The 23,792-nt window shown below is 39.0% G+C and overlaps 1 protein-coding gene across 1 annotated transcript in view; it reads right to left on the bottom strand.

Annotated features, from left to right (window-relative positions):
• Positions 1–5,500: 5,500 nt before the first annotated feature.
• The window catches only part of arhgef28a (Rho guanine nucleotide exchange factor (GEF) 28a), a 135,514-nt gene continuing 117,222 nt past the window's right edge, over positions 5,501–23,792 (bottom strand). Inside the window, exons 29-30 of the mRNA XM_062989040.1 lie at positions 18,870–19,098; positions 5,501–9,533 (exon numbers count right to left, since the gene is read on the bottom strand). Coding sequence (XP_062845110.1) covers positions 9,376–9,533; positions 18,870–19,098 — 387 coding nt within the window. The 3' untranslated portion in view covers positions 5,501–9,375. The remainder of the gene's footprint in view (positions 9,534–18,869; positions 19,099–23,792) is intronic.

The raw sequence follows: 23,792 nt of genomic DNA, 5'->3' as shown, positions 1-23,792 counted from the left end.
TATATGGTAAGTGGAGCTGATAAAATGGACAGTGAGTGTAGAAACAAGGAGGTGGTTTTAATGTTATGGCTGATCAGTGTATCTAAAAGAAAATAGTTTTGTGAGAGTGTTTCAATTGATTATTATGGGTAATTACATGTAGCTTGATGGATAAAAATGGCTATTACATGCATAAGAGTATACCTACAGATTCACTTTAGTTTTTTCAAATTCACATCAATGTTTACATTGTGTTCTTAATGTAATTTTTGGAGGGTGACCAGTCCAAGTAAAAGTAGAAACCCATTGGTGACGAATGTTGTGAAATGAGAAACACACAGGTCTTAAAAAATGCTATTTTTATATATTTTCCCAACTTTATTCACTACTTTATGAGGATCTTTTCATTTAAATTATTACATTTTAGGAAGGAATTGTTAGAAATGTTTTAAGTTGTACATTCTAAGATCTGGACATCACTCTGGGCACACACTTTTCATGGGGCAAGGTTTTTGAACTAAGCATTTGTCACATTGTTGTGTAATTGTTTAACCCTGGTTCAAGCTAAAGTGGGTTGTGCCATTACCATGTACGAGATTAGTAAATCTGGATGAGTGTAACGAATGGTGCGTGTAAAGGTGTGTGTCTGTGTGTTTAAGCATTAACACCATGACATGCTGGGGATTACTCTTTTCTGTAAAGTGAATAAGAACATGAGAAAGGGATGACACCTAATTACAGGATGATGAAGCCGTGGAAGGATTTGTGGGAAATGAAAGAGCATGTGAGCGAGAGGTACCTTCTTGCGTGTTATTACAGTGGGGCCCTTCCCTGCATCAAAGAGCTCTAATGTGGCTATGTAATTACCGAGTGTTTAGTAAACGGGGATACACCCTCCCTTTGTAGTAAAGGAATGCAAAGTAAATTCTAAATGCATTTTACAAAGGAAAGAAAGAAAAAACATTGGCCCTAATATAGAGCCTCCCCTTAGAGGCTATGGATTTTAGACCATGAATGCAGGAATTCATGTCACTTCAACCAGAAAAATTACTGAAATAAGAATATGATGTTGAGCAATACGGCCTAACTCATCATCAGCAGTTCATCTTGAATAAATTGGAAGTGGTTGAGGCCAAAGAAACTAAGCAAAACCCCTACCATTATTTGTTTTCTACAAAACCTCAGTTTGCCAGACAGTGGAGTATGGTTTATCACTCTAGAGAAGGCATTTCCGCTGCTCCAGAGAACCACATTGGTGTTCTTTGCACATTAGACACAACTGTAGCATTGTGTGTGGTCCATTTAGCCTGATGTGATATTTTTTGATGTGAAATATTTATGAACTGGACCAAATATTTATGGCTTTGCATATGTCTACAAGTCTAGATTGAATAATTTGATGGGACATGCCATAAGCAAATCTAACTTAGTTCTTTTGGAATAAAATAGCATCCTATCCATTTTATGAATTAGCCCGGCCAAATTGCAGCATCTGAACACAACATTTGCAGATACCAGTTTTACAGTGTAAAGTAGATCGTCTTACAGTGTACCCTGGTGCCATCTCCTTCATGGATAAACAACACACACATGCCAGGCTGTTCACGTGATCTTGAAGAAAACCAGTTGGGCCAGTCATCCTTCTTCCATTGTGACTGTGGATCACAGTATGGCCACAATATGTCAGAGATGGGGGACTTGAGTCTGCGACACACACACAGCGACTTCGGACTCGTTAAAGAAGATATCAAAGGACTCAAAGAAATGACTCGTCAACAACAAGAGTCCCTAGTTTTTATTACAGAAGAATTAAACGTCGATCCGACATCATTTTGATTGTGTCATTTTCTGCTCTCTAATAACGCTCCGGCCATCTTAACCCACAACGCACGCAATGGGTAAATGTTACAGCCAGCTTCCAGTGCAGTGATGAGGCGTCGCTCCCTTTTTTTTTTGCTGTGTTTTGGATTTTGGCCGCTGTGCCAAAAAAAACAAAGTATCAGTTTAAGCTTTTAACTGGTACCTTCTTGTTACGGAAATTACATTCATTTGCACAATGACTAGGAAAGTAAAGGCACTAAGTAAAAAATACAGTTGCTAATCTGTTGTTGTTTATATCCGAACTTACATATTATTTGTTTATTTCTACGCTACATTTCCAGTATATGTTTTGTGTATATTATATTGACTCGTGACTTGACTTGGGCTCTAGCCTAAAGACTCATAATTTGACTGGGACTCTACCCTAAAGACTCGTGACTTGACTCGGACTCTAGCCTAAAGACTCATAATTTGACTCGGACTCTACCCTAAAGACTCGTGACTTGACTTGGACTCATATTTTGTGACTTGTGAACATCTCTGCAATATATATACAGTGTATCACAAAAGTGAGTACACCCCTCACATTTCTGCAAATATTTCATTATATCTTTTCATGGGACAACACTATAGACATGAAACTTGGATATAACTTAGAGTAGTCAGTGTACAGCTTGTATAGCAGTGTAGATTTACTGTCTTCTGAAAATAACTCAACACACAGCCATTAATGTCTAAATGGCTGGCAACATAAGTGAGTACACCCCACAGTGAACATGTCCAAATTGTGCCCAAAGTGTCAATATTTTGTGTGACCACCATTATTATCCAGCACTGCCTTAACCCTCCTGGGCATGGAATTCACCAGAGCTGCACAGGTTGCTACTGGAATCCTCTTCCACTCCTCCATGATGACATCACGGAGCTGGTGGATGTTAGACACCTTGAACTCCTCCACCTTCCACTTGAGGATGCGCCACAGGTGCTCAATTGGGTTTAGTCCATCACCTTTACCTTCAGCTTCCTCAGCAAAGCAGCTGTCATCTTGGAGGTTGTGTTTGGGGTCGTTATCCTGTTGGAAAACTGCCATGAGGCCCAGTTTTCGAAGGGAGGGGATCATGCTCTGTTTCAGAATGTCACAGTACATGTTGGAATTCATGTTTCCCTCAATGAACTGCAGCTCCCCAGTGCCAGCAGCACTCATGCAGCCCAAGACCATGATGCTACCACCACCATGCTTGACTGTAGGCAAGATACAGTTGTCTTGGTACTTCTCACCAGGGCGCCGCCACACATGCTGGACACCATCTGAGCCAAACAAGTTTATCTTGGTCTCGTCAGACCACAGGGCATTCCAGTAATCCATGTTCTTGGACTGCTTGTTTTCAGCAAACTGTTTGCGGGCTTTCTTGTGCGTCAGCTTCCTTCTGGGATGACAACCATGCAGACCGAGTTGATGCGGTGTGCGGCGTATGGTCTGAGCCTTGACAGGCTGACCTCCCACGTCTTCAACCTCTGCAGCAATGCTGGCAGCACTCATGTGTCTATTTTTTAAAGCCAACCTCTGGATATGACGCCGAACACATGGACTCAACTTCTTTGGTCGACCCTGGCGAAGCCTGTTCCGAGTGGAACCTGTCCTGGAAAACCGCTGTATGACCTTGGCCACCATGCTGTAGCTCAGTTTCAGGGTGTTAGCAATCTTCTTATAGCCCAGGCCATCTTTGTGGAGAGCAACAATTCTATTTCTCACATCCTCAGAGAGTTCTTTGCCATGAGGTGCCATGTTGAATATCCAGTGGCCAGTATGAGAGAATTGTACCCAAAACACCAAATTTAACAGCCCTGCTCCCCATTTACACCTGGGACCTTGACACATGACACCTGGGAGGGACAACGACACATTTGGGCACAATTTGGACATGTTCACTGTGGGGTGTACTTACTTATGTTGCCAGCTATTTAGACATTAATGGCTGTGTGTTGAGTTATTTTCAGAAGACAGTAAATCTACACTGCTATACAAGCTGTACACTGACTACTCTAAGTTATATCCAAGTTTCATGTCTATAGTGTTGTCCCATGAAAAGATATAATGAAATATTTGCAGAAATGTGAGGGGTGTACTCACTTTTGTGATACACTGTGTATATATATATGCTGGTCATAAATTTAGAAAATCATGAAAAAGTTGATTTATTTCAGTAATTCCATTCAAAAAGTGAAACTTGTATATTATATTCATTCATTACACACAGACTGATATATTTCAAATGTTTATTTCTTTTAATGTTGATGATTATAACTGACACCTAATGAAAACCCATAATTCAGTATCTCAGACCAATACAAAAAAAGGATTTTTAGAAATGTTGGCCGACTGAAAAGTATGAACATGAAAAGTATGAGCATGTACAGCACTCAATACTTAGTTGGGGCTCCTTTTGCCTGGATTACTGCAGCAATGCGGCGTGGCATGGAGTCCATCAGTTTGTTGCACTGCTCAGGTGTTATGAGAGCCCAGGTTGCTCTGATAGTGGCCTTCAGCTCTTCTGAATTGTTGGGTCTGGCGTATCGCATCTTCCTCTTCACAATACCCCATAGATTTTCTATGGGGTTAAGGTCAGGCGAGTTTGCTGGCCAATTAAGAACAGGGATACCATGGTCGTTAAACCAGGTACTGGTAGCTTTGGCACTGTGTGCAGGTGCCAAGTCCTGTTGGAAAATGAAATCTGCATCTCCATAAAGTTGGTCAGCAGCAGGAAGCATGAAGTGCTCTAAAACTTCCTGGTAGACGGCTGCGTTGACCTTGGACCTCAGAAAACACAGTGGACCAACACCAGCAGATGACATGGCACTCCAAACCATCACTGACTGTGGAAACTTTACACTGGACCTCAAGCAACATGGATTCTGTGCCTCTCCTCTCTTCCTCCAGACTCTGGGACCTTGATTTCCAAAGGTAAAGCAAAATTTACTTTCATCAGAGAACATAACTTTAGACCACTCAGCAGTCCTTTTTGTCTTTAGCCCAGGCGAGACGCTTCTGACGCTGTCTCTTGTTCAAGAGTGGCTTGACACAAGGAATGTGACAGCTGAAACCCATGTCTTGCATACATCTGTGCGTGGTGGTTCTTGAAGCACTGACTCCAGCTGCAGTCCACTCTTTGTGAATCTCCCCCACATTTTTGAATGGGTTTTGTTTCACAATCCTCTCCAGGGTGCGGTTATCCCTATTTCTTGTACACTTTTTTCTACCACATCTTTTCCTTTCCTTCGCCTCTCTATTAATGTGCTTGGACACAGAGCTCTGTGAACAGCCAGCCTCTTTAGCAATGACCTTTTGTGTCTTGCCCTCCTTGTGCAAGGTGTCAATGGTCGTCTTTTGGACAACTGTCAAGTCAGCAGTCTTCCCCATGATTGTGTAGCCTACAGAACTAGACTGAGAGACCATTTAAAGGCCTTTTCAGGTGTTTTGAGTTAATTAGCTGATTAGTGTGGCACCAGGTGTCTTCAATATTGTACCTTGTCACAATATTCTAATTTTCTGAGATACTGAATTTGGGGTTTTCATTAGTTGTCAGTTATAATCATCAACATTAAAAGAAATAAACATTTGAATTTGAAATATATCAGTCTGTGTGTAATGAATGAATATAATATACAAGTTTCACTTTTTGAATGGAATTACTGAAATAAATCAACTTTTTCATGATATTTTAATTTTATGACCAGCACCATATAGTGTGTGTGTGTGTACAAACTGACCAGGATAAAGCTGTGGTACAATAGACAAATGAATCAAACTAACTAAAAAGCAAACTAACACTAGATGGACTAGCCATACCATCTTTATTTACAGATGTTGGACAGTCATCATCATCTCTAAGAGGTTCAAATATTATAATGTATATAATAATGCTTTTGACAATGTCAGTTCACTCAGAATGATGAGTAAATACAATTGTACAAAACATATGTCCATATGTACATACATATCAATACTACACAACATGCATCACTAATAAATAACGGCTATGAAAAGAAAGAACCAAAACAAAATCAAACACAATTTTTTAAACTGAAATTCAATAAGATTCCTTATGAGATACGACCTGTGAGATCTGACAGTCTGATAAAAAAAAGACTTTTACAGTATCATTATTACCTATGGATTGTGGTAGAGGATGAACAAAAAATAAAGAAAGAGAAAATCCTGGATAATGACATGCAGACAGGCAGCAGTATTTAAGTATGTATTTCCAAATCAGGAACCTTAAACAAAAGCACCATGCTTTAAAAAAAACAAATAATAATAATAATAATAAATGCTATAGATGGCATTGAAGAAAAAAAATCTGCTATGCAACTTTTGCCCGGGTCCCAAATTCGGCCCCCCCCAGCATGGCGGGGCCCCTCCCTGGGCACGGGGGGTGAGGGGTGGGGTGCGACTCCCCTGGGTGAGCGGCCCTTTTCCAGTCAGATTTCGTCAAAGTTTAAAATCCACCCCGAGGTCACCACCATCAGAAGGGGCAGGGCAGGCCCTCCCTCTCCCCAGGCAGGCAGCCTCTCTCCCTGGGCAGACTGGGCCTGTGGCCTGGGTGAATTTTCGACCTCCAGCAAACTTGACTGCACTAGTTCAGAGATTTCAATTTTATTCCCATTTGTTGCTCTGTACTCTGACACCTCTATCTCCATCTACCCCATTCATCAGTGGAAAGGGACCCTATAGGATCACTGCTGAACAGAGGTTGTTTGGGTGGTGGACTATTTTAGAGCTGCAATGACACTAAAAAGATACTAACATGGTGTTGCAGTGGTCTATCAGGTGCAGCAGTGTTGGTGGACTCCAACCAAAACCAAACAGATTGTCCATTGATCAATAGCTAAAGAAAAATTCATCTGTATGAAGAAAGAAAATAAGTATAGTCTATAGCTTCACCTCTACCGATACAACCCTCCACTGCTGACTGAGGAGCTTCGTAACTGACACACACCTCCTCCGACACATACTCAGTACCGACTGCCTCTTTTCACCTGCACGAGGCGGGTTCATATGCGGATCAGCCTTGTGCACGGAGAGCCACACCCTGATCAGAATTATTCCCCAACTCTGTGCAGGCGCCATCAATCAGCCAGCAGAGGTCGTGATTGCACCAGTTATGAGGAACCCTGATTCGGTTTACCCACGCTGTGAACAACGGCCAATCGTTGTTCATGTGGCCGCCCAGCCGGATGGCAGAGCTGAGATTCGATATGATGTATTCGAAATCCCAGCTCTGGTGTGCGAGCGTATTTTACCGCTGCGCCACCCGAGTGGTCACACACATTACATTTATTAATGTAATGCTAACGGTGTCATTGCAGTTGGTCAAAAACACAAATAAAATCTAGCCAAATAGGGTTTATTAACATGATTAGTTTAGTGCATTTATATGGTTTGTGTAGATTATTTAAAAGCAAATGAATGTACGCACAACTTAGGTGGAATTATTAAAGTGGACTATGAGTAGTTCAGTGATAATGATTACACCAAACAAGACTTACAAATTATTGGGTTGCTGCATCTATGGTTAATGTGGCTGAATAGTTACAACATACTATACTTGCTTAAAAAGCAAAGTAAATAAAAGGTAATGTAATTACATAATAAAGTATCATGAAAACAATAGCCCCGCCCATTAAGGACAATAATTACTTTCTTTGAACAGTGTCTTTTTACTGTTTCTTTGTTCCTTGGAGAAAAAATTAAGTGATAAAATGTGCATAGAGAGAATTAGTGGAAAATGTGCTTTCAGAGTTAGGGCCAATAAATAGATTTAGTATTTAAATCAATACTCCAATCTGAGTATATTTAAAGACAAGTAGCAATTTACAGTCTGTAACCATGAATGAATATAGTTGCAATTATTATAAAACAAAGACAAAACACTCACTTACTCACTCACTTTCTTAACCGCTTATCCGGTTAGGGAAGAAGGGGGTGTGTGCAAGGCACACATTAGCAGGTATTATTTAGGTGGTGGATCATTCTCAGCACTGCAGTGACAATGACATGGTGGTGGTGTGTTAGTGTGTGTTGTGCTGGTATGAGTGGATCAGACACAGCAGTGCTGCTGGAGTTTTATATCACTGTCCCTGCTGGACTGAGAATAGTCCACCAACCAAAAATATCCAGCCAACAGCGCCCCGTGGGCAGCGTCCTGTGACCACTGATAAAGGTCTAAAAGATGACCAACTCAAACAGTAGCACTAGATGAGCAATCGTCTCTGACTTTACATTTCTAAGGTGGACCAACTAGGTAGGAGTGTCTAATAGAGTGGACAGTGAGTGGACAGGGTATTTAAAAACTCCAGCAGCGCTGCTGTGTCTTATACACTCATATCAGCACAACACACACTAACACACCACCACCATGTCATTGTCACTGCAGTGTTGAGAATGATCCACCACCTAAATAATACCTGCTCTGTAGTGGTCCTGTGGAGGTCCTGACCATTGAAGAACAGGGTGAAAAATAGAAATGGATGTACTACAGTCAGTAACTGTAGAATTTCAAAGTGCTTCTATTTGGTAAGTGAAGCTGATAAACACAAGGTGGTGGTTTTAATGTTATGGCTGATCGGTGTATATGTATTTGTGACCCATAACAGTCACTCAGGTGTGTGTGTGTGTGTGTGTTGGGGTGGTTGTCATTCAAATCACGAAACAGTAGTTAACGTGATCTAGCGTAAGCCCACTAAAGCGGCCATCACACATCAGCAGCCGGTGACAGTACATACGTCTAAAGCTGATGACTCTGAGAAGCTAACAGCTATTTCAAAAACCACCAGGACAGGACATCAATCCTCTTTACTGGTGCAAAACCAGTGGCGCACAAAGACTAGCAGATCTGTCACACATGCAGCACATCTCATCTCAGCTGTGGTCTACTTCTAAACCAAAATGTTGGGGTATGATGTTGAAGGCTACCATTAGAAACATGGTTAACATTAGGACATTTATTCCTATGACAAAAAGCTTAAAAAATATCACTAGCCTCTGACTTTAAATGCGCATGAGGCCAAAATTATGTGGACACCTGACATTTACATGGTGCTTCAGTCAGCCTTGTCAATAATAAACTTTGTTTATTTTAATCTTGTTCATTAATGGTTAATCACTGACTAATGGTCTGTTTTGGGTTAGAGAAATGTACCAAAAAATTATCCCTGACTTAGATGTTGCTGAGTACAATGTAAGATCAGCAAAGTTTGATAAATGGTTGTTTCCCCAAGCAAAAGTAATTGGAAAACCTTTAAATGCCAGATGTAAGAACACAAGAACAATTACTTATGATCAGTCCCAACTGCCATGGAAACTGGATATAACTGTGAAAATTTTTTTTAAGTATAAAAAGTGCAAATGTAGAAAAAAAAATGCTTTACAATGCAATTTAATATAATTCTAATGACTACGAATTATTGGTCCATGCTGCATCAGTGCAATTTCCCGACCAAAACTGAAGCTAGGCTTTCATTTTCTTTATCAGTTCCCAGTTTAAACATCCGAGTTCAAGACACAGTGGCTTAAACTTAAAGGTACACAATTTTCTCTTCTCCTTCAGCCTCCTGGCTCTCCGTTTCCATGGAAATTAAAGCCTGCGGCGCTGACAGGGCATCACCTTGATATAGCCCTACCCCCACTGTTCCTGGTGACCATGCTTCTTGAGTCTGAATTGGTGGACCGACACCTGAGGAAAAAAAACAAGGTCTGTAAGTAAAAAGGGAAAAGCTATGAAATCAGTATTAAAGATCAATGACAGATCAATTAAAGATCAATGCTCTAATAAGTATTAAATTAGTGTTATAAAAGAAGAAGTGCTGGTTTTACAAGGCTGAGCTACATGATGCAAGTTGATGTTTTGGTTAGTGATTGTTTGTTTATTAGGATTTTAACGTCATGTTTTACACTTTAGGTTACATTCATGACAGGAACAGTAGTAACTTATTCCACAAGATTGATTCATCAGTTCACAAGGTTGATTTTTAGGTGCTAGATTAGTGATCAGAAGATTGCTGGTTCAAGCCCCATTACCACCAGGCTGCCATTTCTGAGCCTACAGTTGAGTCTATGTATACTATCACAATTTAAATAAAAGAGTCTACTTAATGTAATAAATGTACATTTAATGTTGTTATATGGCGTCAAAGCGGGTAATAGTCTCTCCTCCACCCAAATCTAATAATTTTCAATATAACAGTATCACATTTTTGACTGTTTACACGCACAATGTTTCCGTAGACCAATTTGGCATGTCTTGCCAAGTCCCAGCACAAGCTCTGCTAATTTTATTACGAGCTATAACTCAAATTTATTGGAACTTAATTACACATTCTGGTTTCTAAATTAAAAATGCTCCCCGTACTGACCTCTACCTCGTCTGACCCTGTAATTACAGCCAAAAATAGAAAAACTGTAGCCGTGATTCCTAGATACAACAATGGCTAAAAGATTAAAGTATTCAGTTAAGCCAGGCAACAAAGCATGAACAAGTTAAAAGCAGGGTGGAAATTCAGCTGTATTCATCTGAAATGTTGCAGAAGCGTGGGAAGAAGACCTTTTGCTTTAGGACGTCAATTGTAAAGTCACTACCTAATTACTTCAGATGACACATAATTACATATTCAATTATTTACTAGCTCCAGCTTGGAACATTTGTCCTGGTCATTGGCACATACAACCTCAACTTGTTATGTCAACTTCATATTATTTGCTAATATACATCCATTCTTGTATTTCAGGCCTCCATTACCAAAAAAGTAGGAATGGGGGCAATTTAGGGCAAGTAATGAGGTAAAAAAAAAAAAAAAGGTAATGATGTCAACAGGTGCAAAAGCACACGCTGCACACAGTACAAAGGCATGGCTGAGACATGGCTGCCTGCAGTCCTGGCCTTTCCCCAATAGAGAATGTATGGAGAATTTTGAAATGAACTATTACAACCTACTAGAGATATAACGATGCACCACAAGACAGTTAAAAATCGGTGCACATGTGCCACGATTCGAATCAGTTATTCATTTAAAATGAATCAATATACACTTAAACATCAGAGGGCACTGGCGCTATTCACCTCGCCTGGTTAATGGCACTTCACAAAGTTGCCAGGTAGGGGATTTTCCAGCCAAATTGATTTATGTGAGGATACTTTATTTGTATTATTCATTTATTTATATAATGTTGGATTTGTTTTAAAATTTCATTTCAGTTTTTTTTTTACACAATAAGCATTACTTGGGTATGGAAGCGTATTGCTGCCACACAGATAAAATAAAAAATACAATCATATCTTGTATGATTTGATGAATTAATGTCAAACAATTTTTACACAAACACATCAATGTTTCTCACCTACTACAAAAACCTTATTTTTTTTAAATAACATAGTATTTATTTTACATTACATTTAAATAAAAATCAATAAATCTGTAATAAATTTATTTGAAATATACAAATTATATTTCCAAAATTACAAATCATACAAGATTTAAATGGATTTATTAGTCTAGATAAGTGCAGAGTAAATGTTTCCTACGTTTCTCAGTTAGTTTTATGACGGTCCTTAACTCATTAGATGAAGTGGGAGCTTGATAAACGGTTTCATTATAACCTTTCTTTGGATAAATTGATGTAATCTTAAAATGAACATGAAATTGTTTTTGTAGTATGTTGACTATTTTTATTCGTGTAAGAAATCATAAAATAAGAAGGTCTTAGGTGTTTTTTCAAGCACTTATTTAGATCGGAATGCCGAATGTCAGACAAATGTTGAATATTAAACTAAGTTTAGACATTGTTGCACTGTTCCTAAAGGAGAATCTTGATCGGCACAACAAGCTGCAAGGTTACACAAGCTACAGCATCATGCATGTGTGCAAACTGTCTCTTCATCAGCAGATACGCTTCCATCAGCTATGCAGCATTTAAGGTAATGAACTTTTCTCGTTATAACGTCATCCTTTTCTCGTTTTAACGACATCATTTTATCGTTATAACAACATCATTTTCTCGTTATAACAACATCCTTTCTCGTTATAACGACATACTTTCTCGTTATAACGACATCCTTTTCTCGTTATAACGACATACTGATGGCTTTTTATTTTATCTGTGTGGCAGCAATACGCTTCCGTACTTGGGCATAGTTTGTACCTACCTCAGAAATAAAAGGGCATTCATTATTTAGATAAAAAAAAGATAAGCACAAAGACAGTATTTAATTTTTTTTTTAAGAGAAATAATTAAAGGAAACTTTGTCATAATTTGTCGTCAATTTCATTTTGTTTAAAAAAAATTGGGAAAAAAAGGTATCGTAAACACAGTATTGTGGCTAGAGTGTGTCGTTACATCCCTACAACCTACTGTATTGTCTTGACCACCAGATATTAAAAAAGTAACATTTTATTTATTACTACCAGTGACGTAAGTAAGAAAATGTACAAAGAGCACAGTTTAAAGCATTGTAACATAATATTATATTGCAATTGTTTATTTGCAAATGAACCAAAAAAACAAAAAGTCCCAAACAAATGAAGGCTAGTTATTTGCTATTGTTAATTACGAGGGATCTTCAAAAAGTTTCCTCATTTTTATATTTTGGTTGGAACAATGAGGGTAGGAGGAGTAGTAATTGATCGTGTCTGAGAGGCTAAGAGAGACGCTATATCCGGCTTATAGTCCCTCTTAAAGAAGCTTTAAGAGGGAAGACGATTTTCATGTGATGATGATGTGAAAGCAGAGCTGCATCAGTGGCTACGAGCTCAACCAAAATCATTTTTTTGCTAATGATTAAAAAGTTGGTATGATGCTGGAAACAATGCATCGGAAGGTGACTATGAGGACAAGTACTGCCCTTTGATTTTGAAATTCTTAATAAATAGAGTTAAAAAAGTGTGGAAACTTTTTGAAGAACACTTGTATAATAAATTATTACTTATTTATTATTTATTGGTATTATAACCAAAGGCAGATTATACTTAATTGCAGTATACACTGATCAGCCATAACATTAAAACCACCTCCTTGTTTCTACACTCACTGTCCATTTTATCAGCTCCACTTACCATATAGAAGCACTTTGTAGTTCTACAATTACTGATTGTAGTCCATCTGTTTCTCTACATACTTTTTTTTTAGCCTGCTGCTAGTGTGTTGTGCTGGTATGAGTGGATCAGACACAGCAGCGCTGCTGGAGTTTTTAAATACTGTGTCCACACACTGTCCACTCTATTAGACACTCCTACCTAGTTGGTCCATCTTGTAGATGTAAAGTCAGAGATGATCGCTCATCTATTGCTGCTGACCTTCATCAGTGGTCACAGGACGCTGCCCACAAGGTGCTGTTGGCTGGATATTTTTGGTTTGTGGACTATTCTCAGTCCAGCAGGGACAGTGAAGTATTTAAAAACTCCATCAGCGCTTCTGTGTCTTTTCCAACCATACCAGCACAACACACACTAACACACCACCACCATGTCAATGTCACTGCAGTGCTGAGAATCATGCATCACCTAAAAAAATACCTGCTCTGAGGTGGTCCTGACCATTGAAGAACAGCTAAAAAAGTATGTAGAGAAACAGATCGACTAGAGTCTACAAAGTGCTTCTATATGGTAAGTGGAGCTGATAAAATGGACAGTGTGTGTAGAAACCAGGAGATGGTTTTAATGTTATGGCTGATCGGTGTATCTAAGGCTGTAGGTGTCCCAGGGCCACATCAGCCTGAATTTTTATAGAGACAATGACCTTGGCATAACCTGGCCAAATTGGGCATCCATAAATCTGGCATATATGGTAGCGTGGCAAGATTAAAAGCCACTGCTGAGTGAAAGGCATATAAAGGCATGTGAAGAATGAGAACTGAATTCTTTGGGCAGAACAGCAAGCACTACATCTGCTGAAAAACAGGCACTGCAGGTCATCTGTCTCATACTTTTAATACATGGTCGTCATGCAGCATCATGCTATGAGGTGCTTCCCAGTGGCAGGGAGAACAGGCAGAATTGGGAAACCAATGAATGCAGCGAAATACAGGAATATCTTTGAAGAAAATCTCCTCCAGAGGTAACAGCTCAACTTTCAATACAACAACGACTCAAATCATACAGTCAAAACAACACTTGAGTGGATTCCCAGACTTTAGTGAACATCTATTTAGTGAATTAAAGATGGCAAATGATAGACATTTGCCATTCAATCTGACTGACCTAAGGATCTTTAAACAATCCTGCCAATATTGTGGTGTGCAAAGCATATAAAGAAATATGGAAGAAGGAACTTCTACAAAACAGATTCTACAAATTAAGCAATGTATTAAGACAGTGTTTGGAGTTACTGTATCTATGCACTTTTAAAGGAAAGCAGGTCTCACTTAGTTCTTCCATCAAGTAGAAAGGACAAGCCTTTGCCAAATATACTTGTAAGGCTGAGAATGTGTGTATGAAACATGTTCCTGACATTTCTTCTGTAAATATTATACTACTCTTGCTTCTCTCTCCCTCTTTCTATCTCTCTGTGTGTGTGTGTGTGTGTGTATGTGTTTATGAGAGAGAGAGAGATGGAAATGACAAGTCGCTGCGTAATGAGTTTGGTAAAGATTTTTCAGATCAATGTCCCAATCAGTCTACCATCGTGAACTTGCAGTGATTCACATGCCACCCCCACCCCGGCAGTCAATAGACAGGCAACTGATTTCAGTGACGTACAGCGTGTCTGTGTGAGTGTGTGTGCATGTGTGTGGGCGAGGATGTTTGTCAGCAGACAGATTAACAACAAAAAGAAGACTCTTAAGACTTGGCTAAAGCCTTTGGCGATGGTGAACTGATGCGTCTGTGCAGACGTCTCTAATGATCTAAAATATTTACTTTTCCAGACTGTAAATGCTGTTTACGCAGGCAGACAGTAAAAACGATGTTTATGATGAAAAGGACTCATTTACATCAAACCAGCAAAAATGGATCCGTGTGCAATATTAATTTAAAAAATACTGTGCACAATACAGGATACTCACAAGACAGCATCACATGCTCACCCATACTATATCAATTAGATCACATGTTTACATAACCAAACCCATTTTTTTTTAACAAAAGCCCTAAAGCATTGGTGTCCAAACTACGAACCGCGGGCCATTTGTCGTCCATTACCACAAACCCAAATCAGAAAAAGTTGGGACAGCATGGAAAATGCAAATAATTAAAAAACACAGAGTTTCTTACATTTACTTTGACTTTTAATTTTTTGCAGACGTATTGCAGAGATATTTCATTTATTAATAAACAGCCATTCCTGCATTTCAGGCCTGCAACACATTCCAAAAAAAAGTTGGGACAGTAAAGCTTTTACCACTTTGTAATGTTGCTATTCCTTTTCACCACACTTAAAAGATGTTTTGGCACCAAGAAGACCAAGTGATTTAGTGTTTTACATTTTTATTTTGTCCCATTCTTCCTGCAAACACGTCTTAATATGTGCAACAGTACGGGGTCATCGTTGTTGCATTTTTCGTTAAAAAATTCTCTACTGGGGACAGGTCAGGACTGCAGGCAGGCCATTCCAGTACCCGTACCCTCTTCTTCCGCAGCCATGCCTTTGTAATGTGTGCAACATGTGGTTTTGCATTGTCTTGTTAAAAAATGCATGGATGTCCCTGGAAAAGATAACGTCTTGAAGGCAGCATACGTAGCTCTAAGATCTCAATGTACTTTTCTGCATTAATGCTGCATCACAGAAGTGTAAATGACCTTTGCCAAGTGCACTGACACAGCCCCATACCATTACAGACCCTGACTTTTGGACTTGTTCCTGATAACAGTCTGGATGGTCCTTTTTATCTTTGGTCCGGAGCACACGGCGTCCATTTTTTCCAAAAAAAGACCTTAAAGAATGCTTATTCATCTGACTACAATACACGTTTCCACTGTGTGATGGTCCATCCTAGATGCCTCCGAGCCCAGAAAAGTCGACGCCGCTTCTGTACATGGTTAACATAAGGCTTCTTTTCTGCACAGTAAAGTTTTAAGTGGCATTTGTGCATGTAACTCTGTATTGTAGAGCCTGACAAAGGTTTGCCAAAGTAATCCCTCACCCATGTGGTTATATCAGCTATTGTTGAGTGGCAGTTCTTGATGCAGTGCCGTCTGAGGGATCGAAGATCACAGGCATTCAGCTTAAGCTTGCGCCCTTGTCCTTTTGGCCTTTACGCACTAAAATTCCTCCTGATTCCTTGAATCATTTAATGATATTATGTACTTTAGAGAAATCCCTTACAATCTTTCTTTGAGGCACATAGTTTTTAAGCATTTCCTCACACATTTGTTGACAAACTGGAGATCCTCTGATCATCTTTGCTTGTCAAAGATTTTCCTAGATACTGCTTTTGTACTAAACCATGATTACAATCACCTGTTTGAAATCACATCATTATGTAGTTTTTTCACCTCATTACTAGCTCTAAATTGCCCCTGTCCCAACTTTTTTTGGAATGTGTTGCAGGCCTGAAATGCAGGAATGGATGTTTATTAACAAATTAAATGAAGTTAATCAGAAAAAAAACATTCAATATCTCACGTTCAAACTGTCTGCAATCAAATTAAAGTCAAAGTAAATGTAAGGAACACTGCATTTTTATTTTATTTGCATCTTCCATACTGTCCCAACTTTTTCTGATTTGGAGTTGTATTTTAAAATGGGTTGCGAGATATTTTAGAAATATAATTTAAATTGGCCTGCTATATTACACCTATATTACACCTACATTAATCTTCCAGGGTTTATGGACATATAAATATGGTGGCTCAGAGGAAATTGTGTACGTTTAATTTAAAGAAGTATAATAATCTTCCCATAAGGATTATCAACTGGTTAGTGAAACTGGCAAAATCTTAGTTTACACAACACAGTCATAAATACTCAGTCTGTATCCCATGTTTGCAAATGTTTCACTCCATCTGCCCCCAACAAAAACAGTTTGGACACCCCTGCCCTACAGCAAGTGATAATTATAGGAGTATTATTAAGGGTAAAGGGTAAAGATTATTGAGGGTAAAGATTATTGAGGGTAAAGATTATTGAGGGTAAAGCCAATGGTTTGCATCGAGGTTATGGGATATGCCTCTATAGGATTACAGTATTGCCCATGACTGTAACCCTTTGCCAGAAAATCAAGTTTCTTTTTATTGTTAATAATGGCTGATAATAATGGGTAATAAAAATATTTTTGCTGTGAGTAAAAGCGCTACATGTTACAAGTAACAGTGTATAATTTGTCATCTTATATTCCATGTGACTCATTGTTATTATAACTTTCTTCTTTCATAATTTTTTTTTACGACTTGACAAGCCAGTATGTTTGGAAACTGGTCTCTGTCTAAATTAAACTATATATTATCAACCTTAATTGCTCTACTGTCAGCTCTGTTCATCAAAAAATAATAATATAGTACGTATAGTACAGCCATTTATACGTCTGTGACTTCAGCAAACCACAGAAAAGCTAGTATTAAATATTCAAATAAAGCCTACAAAATCTCTCCATCAATGACGTCAATGGCATCAACATCACAGAAAAACCCAGACATAAAAAAACTGCAATTTAAATAATGTCAGCATTATTAGACTCAAAAGAAAATGGGTGAAAGAAGAACTCTTGGGAGAGTTGCAAAATCACAGCTTACCAAAAGGAACATTGTCTTAATTTTGCCAAAACACAGCTAACACAAAATTCCACAACAAGAACATCATACCAACAGTCGAACACGGTGGCGACAGCATGGCGGCGTGGGAATGCTTCAGAGTTTGGGTAACTTAACTTAGCCATAATTAATGCAACCATAAATTTTGCTTTCTACCAGTATTTATAAAGGGGAAATTGATCTTTAATTCAAAAATGACTATCTGAAGTACACCAGCAAGTCTATGAGACTAAAACAAAACAAAATTAAAATGGTCAAGTAACAGTTCTGACTTGAACCCCGGTGAGGTTCTGCAAAGCACTGTATATATACATATGTATATACACACTGATCAGCCATAACATTAAAACCACCTCCTTGTTTCTAAACTCACTGTCCATTTTATCAGCTCCACTTATCATATAGGAGCACTTTGTAGTTTTACAATTACTGACTGTAGTCCATCTGTTTCTCTACATACTTTTTTAGCCTGCTTTCACCCCCACAGCACCACCACAGAGCAGGTATTATTTAGGTGGTGGATGATTCTCAGCACTACAGTGAAACTGACATGGTGGTGGTGTGTTAGTGTGTGTTGTGCTGGTATCAGAGATGATCGCTCATCTATTGCTGCTGTTTGAGTAGGTCATCTTCTAGACCTTAATCAGTGGTTACAGGACGCTGCCCACTGGACGCTGTTGACTGGATATTTTTTGGTTGGTGGACTATTCTCAGTCCAGCAGTGACAGTGAGATGTTTAAAAACTCCAGCAGCGCTGCCGTGTCTGATCCACTCATACCAGCACAACACACACTAACACACCACCACCATGTCAGTGTCACTGCAGTGCTGAGAGTGATCCACCACCCAAATAATATCTGCTCTGTAGTGGTCCTGTGGAGGTCCTGACCACTGAAGAACAGCATGAAAAGGGGCTAACAAAGTATGTAGAGAAACAAATGGACTACAGTCAGTAATTATAGAACTACAAAGTGCTTTCATATGGTAAGTGGAGCTGATCAAATGGACAGTGAGTGTAGAAACAAGGAGGTGGTTTTAATGTTATGGCTGATCGGTGTACAGATAGTATTAAAAAGGTGCTTCACTGTGCAAAGATGCCACATTTCAGTTGTGAATTAAAATATAGGGTTTGGTTTTGTTGTTTTATGTGGTGTGAGATTTGGTTTTGTGATACTGTATTTGTTTAAATTTGTACATCTTTTAACCACTGTAGCTAAAATAAATATAAGTTTGTAAAAAAAAATATATTATAACTTTTATTCATTGCCATAATCCTTATCAGCAACTAAAATCATGGTCTGAAATTATAAGAATTAATTACTACTATTTCGTACCTTGGTCTTCTGTACACTGCTCATCTTGGATGCTGATTGTGGGGTGTGTATGATTTGACAATGCTAGCAGAGAGTTCAGACTGTTCTGGGCACTGGGGCAGTTATGATGACGTTGACTCTGGTGATGATGCAGGTGTCGATTGTTAATAGATGGATCTAAGAATGCAGCTTCATTCACAAAAATGGAACCATCCTCATCCAGACCACTGAAATGAGCCGGATAAAAAGCCTGTAGAAAGAAAATTATTATTATTATACGTAATAATAAACTATTATATCGTTATTTATTAATTTATTAGGATTTTTAATGTCATGTTTTACTGGTTACGTCCATGACAGGACAGGTAGTTACTCGTTACACACGATTCATCAGTTCAAGTCTTCACTGTCAAACACAGTCATGGACAATTTCAGTATCTACAATTCACCTCACGAGCATATCTTTGGACTGTGGGAGGAAACCACACTCAGGGAGAACATGCAAACTCCATACAAAAAGGACCTGGACCACTCCACCTGGGAATCAAACCCAGGACATTTTTGCTGTGAGCCAAGAGTGCCACACACTGAATGACGTGCCGCCCCTATTATACCATTTTTGAAGCCCTATCCTAATAGCCTGTCTTAAACCTATTTAATTATTGTGAAACATGCCTCTCCTCTAGAGAACAAATGCACCTTCTCAAAATGTAAAAAAACACTAGACACTAACACTTGTCTGACTTGTCTGATTGAATATTTTGGTTCATTCTCTGTATGTGTTTTCTTTCCTCTGATTTTTAATCTTACTGATCAAACTAATGGTCAAGTTTAAAATGTGCACTGGTAATTATTAAATTACAATAGGCATTACAATAGCCATCAACCATAACATTAAAACCACCTCCTTGTTTCTACACTCACTGTCCATTTTCTCAGCTCCACTTACCATATAGAAGCACTTTGTAGTCCATCTGTTTCTCTACATACTTTGTTAGCCCCTTTTATGCTGTTCTTCAGTGGTCAGGACTCAGCACTGCAGTGACACTGACATGGTGGTGGTGTGTTAGTGTGTGTTGTGCTGGTATGAGTGGATCAGACACAGCAGCGCTGCTGGAGTTTTTAAAACACCTCACTGTCACTTCTGGACTGAGAATAGTCCACCAACCAAAAACATTCAGCCAACAGCGCCCAGTGAGCTGCGTCCTGTGACCACTGATGAAGGTCTAGAAGAAGACTCAAACAGCAGCAATGGATGAGTGATCGTCTCTGACTTTACATCTACAAGGTGGACCAACTAGGTAGGAGTGTCTAATAGAGTGGACGCGGTATTTAAAAACTTCAGCAGCCCTGCTGTGTTTGATCCACTCATACCAGCACAACACACACTAACACATCACCACCATGTCGTTGTCACTGCAGTGCTGAGAATGATCCACCACCTAAATAATACCTGTTCTGTGGTGGTCCACACCCCCTGAACAGGCACTCGCGCCCCCCCCCCCCCCCCAGACATGTACCCCACAGGTTGAAAACCCCTGGATTAGAGTGTTGATTGCATGGCTGAGGGTGTAAAGTTTATTAGATTTTTATATTTTATATGGCATTTTAACCCCTATTGCTTCTAAAAATCTTTGACTAAGGTAAAGTTTTCCTTGTAATCCAGCATAATTTAACCTTAAAACGTGATCTGATTTATCAGCCTGGAGTTTTTATCTCCTGTTTTATTTTAGAATTTAAGGTTAGTGCTTGTATTAAAACTCATGGAGACTGTGTGTCCAAAAGAACTACACACAAGAAACTATGAAGCGTAAACAGCTGACAGCTCATTTCCACCAAGAAAATTAACTTGCATTTAAGTCCTATTATATTTGACTTATTTCAGAACATAAATAAGACACAGATGCTTCTCTGTCAAAATAATGGCCAGGATTATAAACACCTTTCCCAAATGTATTCAGTTATGATGTTAACAGGCGCGCTCATACACTCGTCTTGTACCTTCAGACTGAATAAATTATTGAAGTGCATCCATCTGCAGCGTGATGGCTGCATACACTGCTGGTTTTAATTATTCTCTATTGGTTTTTAGGGCACTTTTATTATCATCAATCAGTAACTTGTTTATTAGTACAGTCAAGGGTCAGGACACCCAGACTGATGAGACCTGGATGGCTCTCATTATTCTAGATAATGAATCAGAAGACTGGTCTGTTTAAACTTGAGAGTTTGAAAGGCAGGCGACTGACCACAGCACACACAGCGTCTTCAGACTCTGACTCGTTTCAAATGACTCGGACTCGACTCATGACTCGCAAAAGACTCGTAAACAACAAGAGTCCCTAGCGTCAGCATGTGTTAACATTAGTTACATGTGACAAGTTCACTTCATTTGAACATTTTCGTTACCTTTGGATTGGAATCTCGCTTAAAATAGAGGAATACCCTACGTAGTGCACTTCACAGGAACAACTGGGGTAAATGGAACGCTCCTACAGAATTGGCACTAATGGTTGAAAGAGCGCTTTCTGAACCAATCAGACCTTCTGATTTTAATTTTTAGTAAGAAATGCTGTTATTTGCATTTATTCAGTTTGTGTCACACAGATGATGTGTCAATGAAACGCTTGACTGGCTTTCTAATGAGTTAGTGTTTTACTTCACAACCGGGAGAAGTTTGAAGGTTTTTAATTATAAGCACATTTACAAAATAACGGTTTATATTCCTCATGGGACACACGGTTATAAATTCTGGAAGAACATAAGCTAAGGTAAGCAGTGGTTATGATTTGTTTTTGCTGTGTTTTGGATTTTGGCCGATTTATCACGCGCTTTTGTTTTGCAATGAAAACAAAACGTATCAGTTTAAGCTTTTAACTGGTACCTTCTTGTTACGTTCAAATGAAATTACATTCATTTGCACAATGACTAGGAAAGTAAAGGCACTAAGTAAAATGGCAAAATACAGTTGCTAATCTGTTGTTTTTTTATCTGAACTTACAAATTATTTGTTTATTTCTATGCTACATTTCCAATATATGTTTTGTGTATAGTATATTGACTCTTGACTTGACTCGGACTCGCATTTTGTGACTTGTGAACATCTCTGAGTCAGACCTCGTCTGTGAGGTTGAGACTGGGGAGGTGCTGGGCCTCCACAAGCCACCACAAAATTTAAATAAAATTTGTATTTACCTTAGCATAAAGTCTACAGGTCTGTGGAAGTAGAGAAATGGTACACCATTCCTTCCACAAGTAGTTTTTTTTTTATTATGGTTCATAGGAATCATTTTAAACAGGGGACTAGTTTAAAATCTTCATACTGACTTATAAGTAACTGCCCTGGCACACAATCCATGCACCAGTTTATTCCAAAGGTGGGTTAGTTGGGTTGAGGTCAGGGCTCTTTGCAGGCCACTCCAGCTCCTCCACACCAAACCCACCAAACCATGGCATAGTAATGCTGGAACAGACATAAGACCAACTGTTGCCATAAAGTTAAAATCATCTAAATGGTTATTTAGGGCAGCATGTTGTTTGGTGGGTAGCACCTGTTGCCTCACAGCAGGAAGGTCCTGGGTTTGATACCCAGGAGAAGTGTTCCGGCTGCTTTCTGTGTGGAGTTTGCATGTTCTCCCTGTGTCTGTGTGGGTTTCCACAGGGTGCTCCGGTTTTCTCCCACAGTTTAATGATATGTACACAGGTTAACTGAAGTTAAGCTACTAAAATTGCCCTTGTGTGTGTGTGTGTGTGCGCATCCAGGATTTCACCTGGTGAACAGTACACACCGCAACCATGAATGGAATAGTGGTGGTAAAACAGTAGGGATGTAACGATACACTCTACTTACGATGCGATGCGATGCAATTCACGACACTGGGTTCATGATATGATTTTTTCCCGATTTTTTTTACTGAAATTGAAGACAAATGACTTTTTTTAATCTCTTAAAAAAAGTAAATAAAATACTGTAATAGTGATTATCTTTTATTTATCTAAATAATGAATGCCCTTTTATTTCTGAGGTAGGTACAAACTATGCAAAACAATTTTGAATTAAGCCCAATTTGGCTGAAAATCTCTGAATCTGGCAACCAGGCGTATAGCGCCAGTGACGGCAACCACGCGAGGTGTATAGCGCCAGCGCCCTCTGCTGTTTAAAGTCAATATCGATTAATTTCACATGTCAAATTGAATCGGTTATTATCTGTCTTGTGTTGCATCGTTACATCCCTATAAAACAAACAATAAAAGAATAAAGAATTAATTTTATTTATTTGATTCTATAAACCTGTTAGTAGTGGGTGTGGCTAAAACTCCTGATCTCGATAATCAGGATGGGTGCAGACATTCTTTTGACCATGTAGGGTGTGTTCAAAAATCTAGGGAGCTACCTTGCTCTCTTAATGCCTACATAGGCAGCTGCCTCAGTAGAGAGAATTCTAATAAGTCACGGACTTATAAGTCATGTTATTTGAACGTGTTACTTAGACAGCGCGATAACATCGGGTTTTACTTACTAAGCTAACACAGTTAGCTTCATGCCATTCAAACCAATAGGATGAGGTGGCACAATGCGCTAGCATGTCAACTCACATCTTTATACAAATTAAACATCAATGATAATTTATTTACATTTGAAAATAACTCCGTTCGTTGCACCAATGCGACGTCTGCCAAAAAAAAACATTTTTTTTTGTTAGAAAAGTCGTGCCGCATTGAATGCTGGGATTGCTTTCGCCGCTAAGGCAGCATCGGATGCTCACTCGTTCTACAGGCAAAACACCGTTGAAATTTTAAGATATCTTACTAGACAGCATAGTAATGCCAAGTTCACACTACACGACTTTCCAAGTCATCAGGTCGCTGTACGGTTCACACTACACAACTGGATCTCTTGTAATCGCGAGTCTTTCAAGTCGGTGTGGCTTTCACACTACACGA

This window comes from Trichomycterus rosablanca, chromosome 26 (genome assembly GCF_030014385.1).
Source record: "Trichomycterus rosablanca isolate fTriRos1 chromosome 26, fTriRos1.hap1, whole genome shotgun sequence".
NCBI classification, from domain to species: Eukaryota; Metazoa; Chordata; class Actinopteri; order Siluriformes; family Trichomycteridae; genus Trichomycterus; species Trichomycterus rosablanca.
The sequence above is the reverse complement of the archived record's forward strand: the minus strand, read 5'-3'. Positions and strand labels throughout refer to the sequence as shown.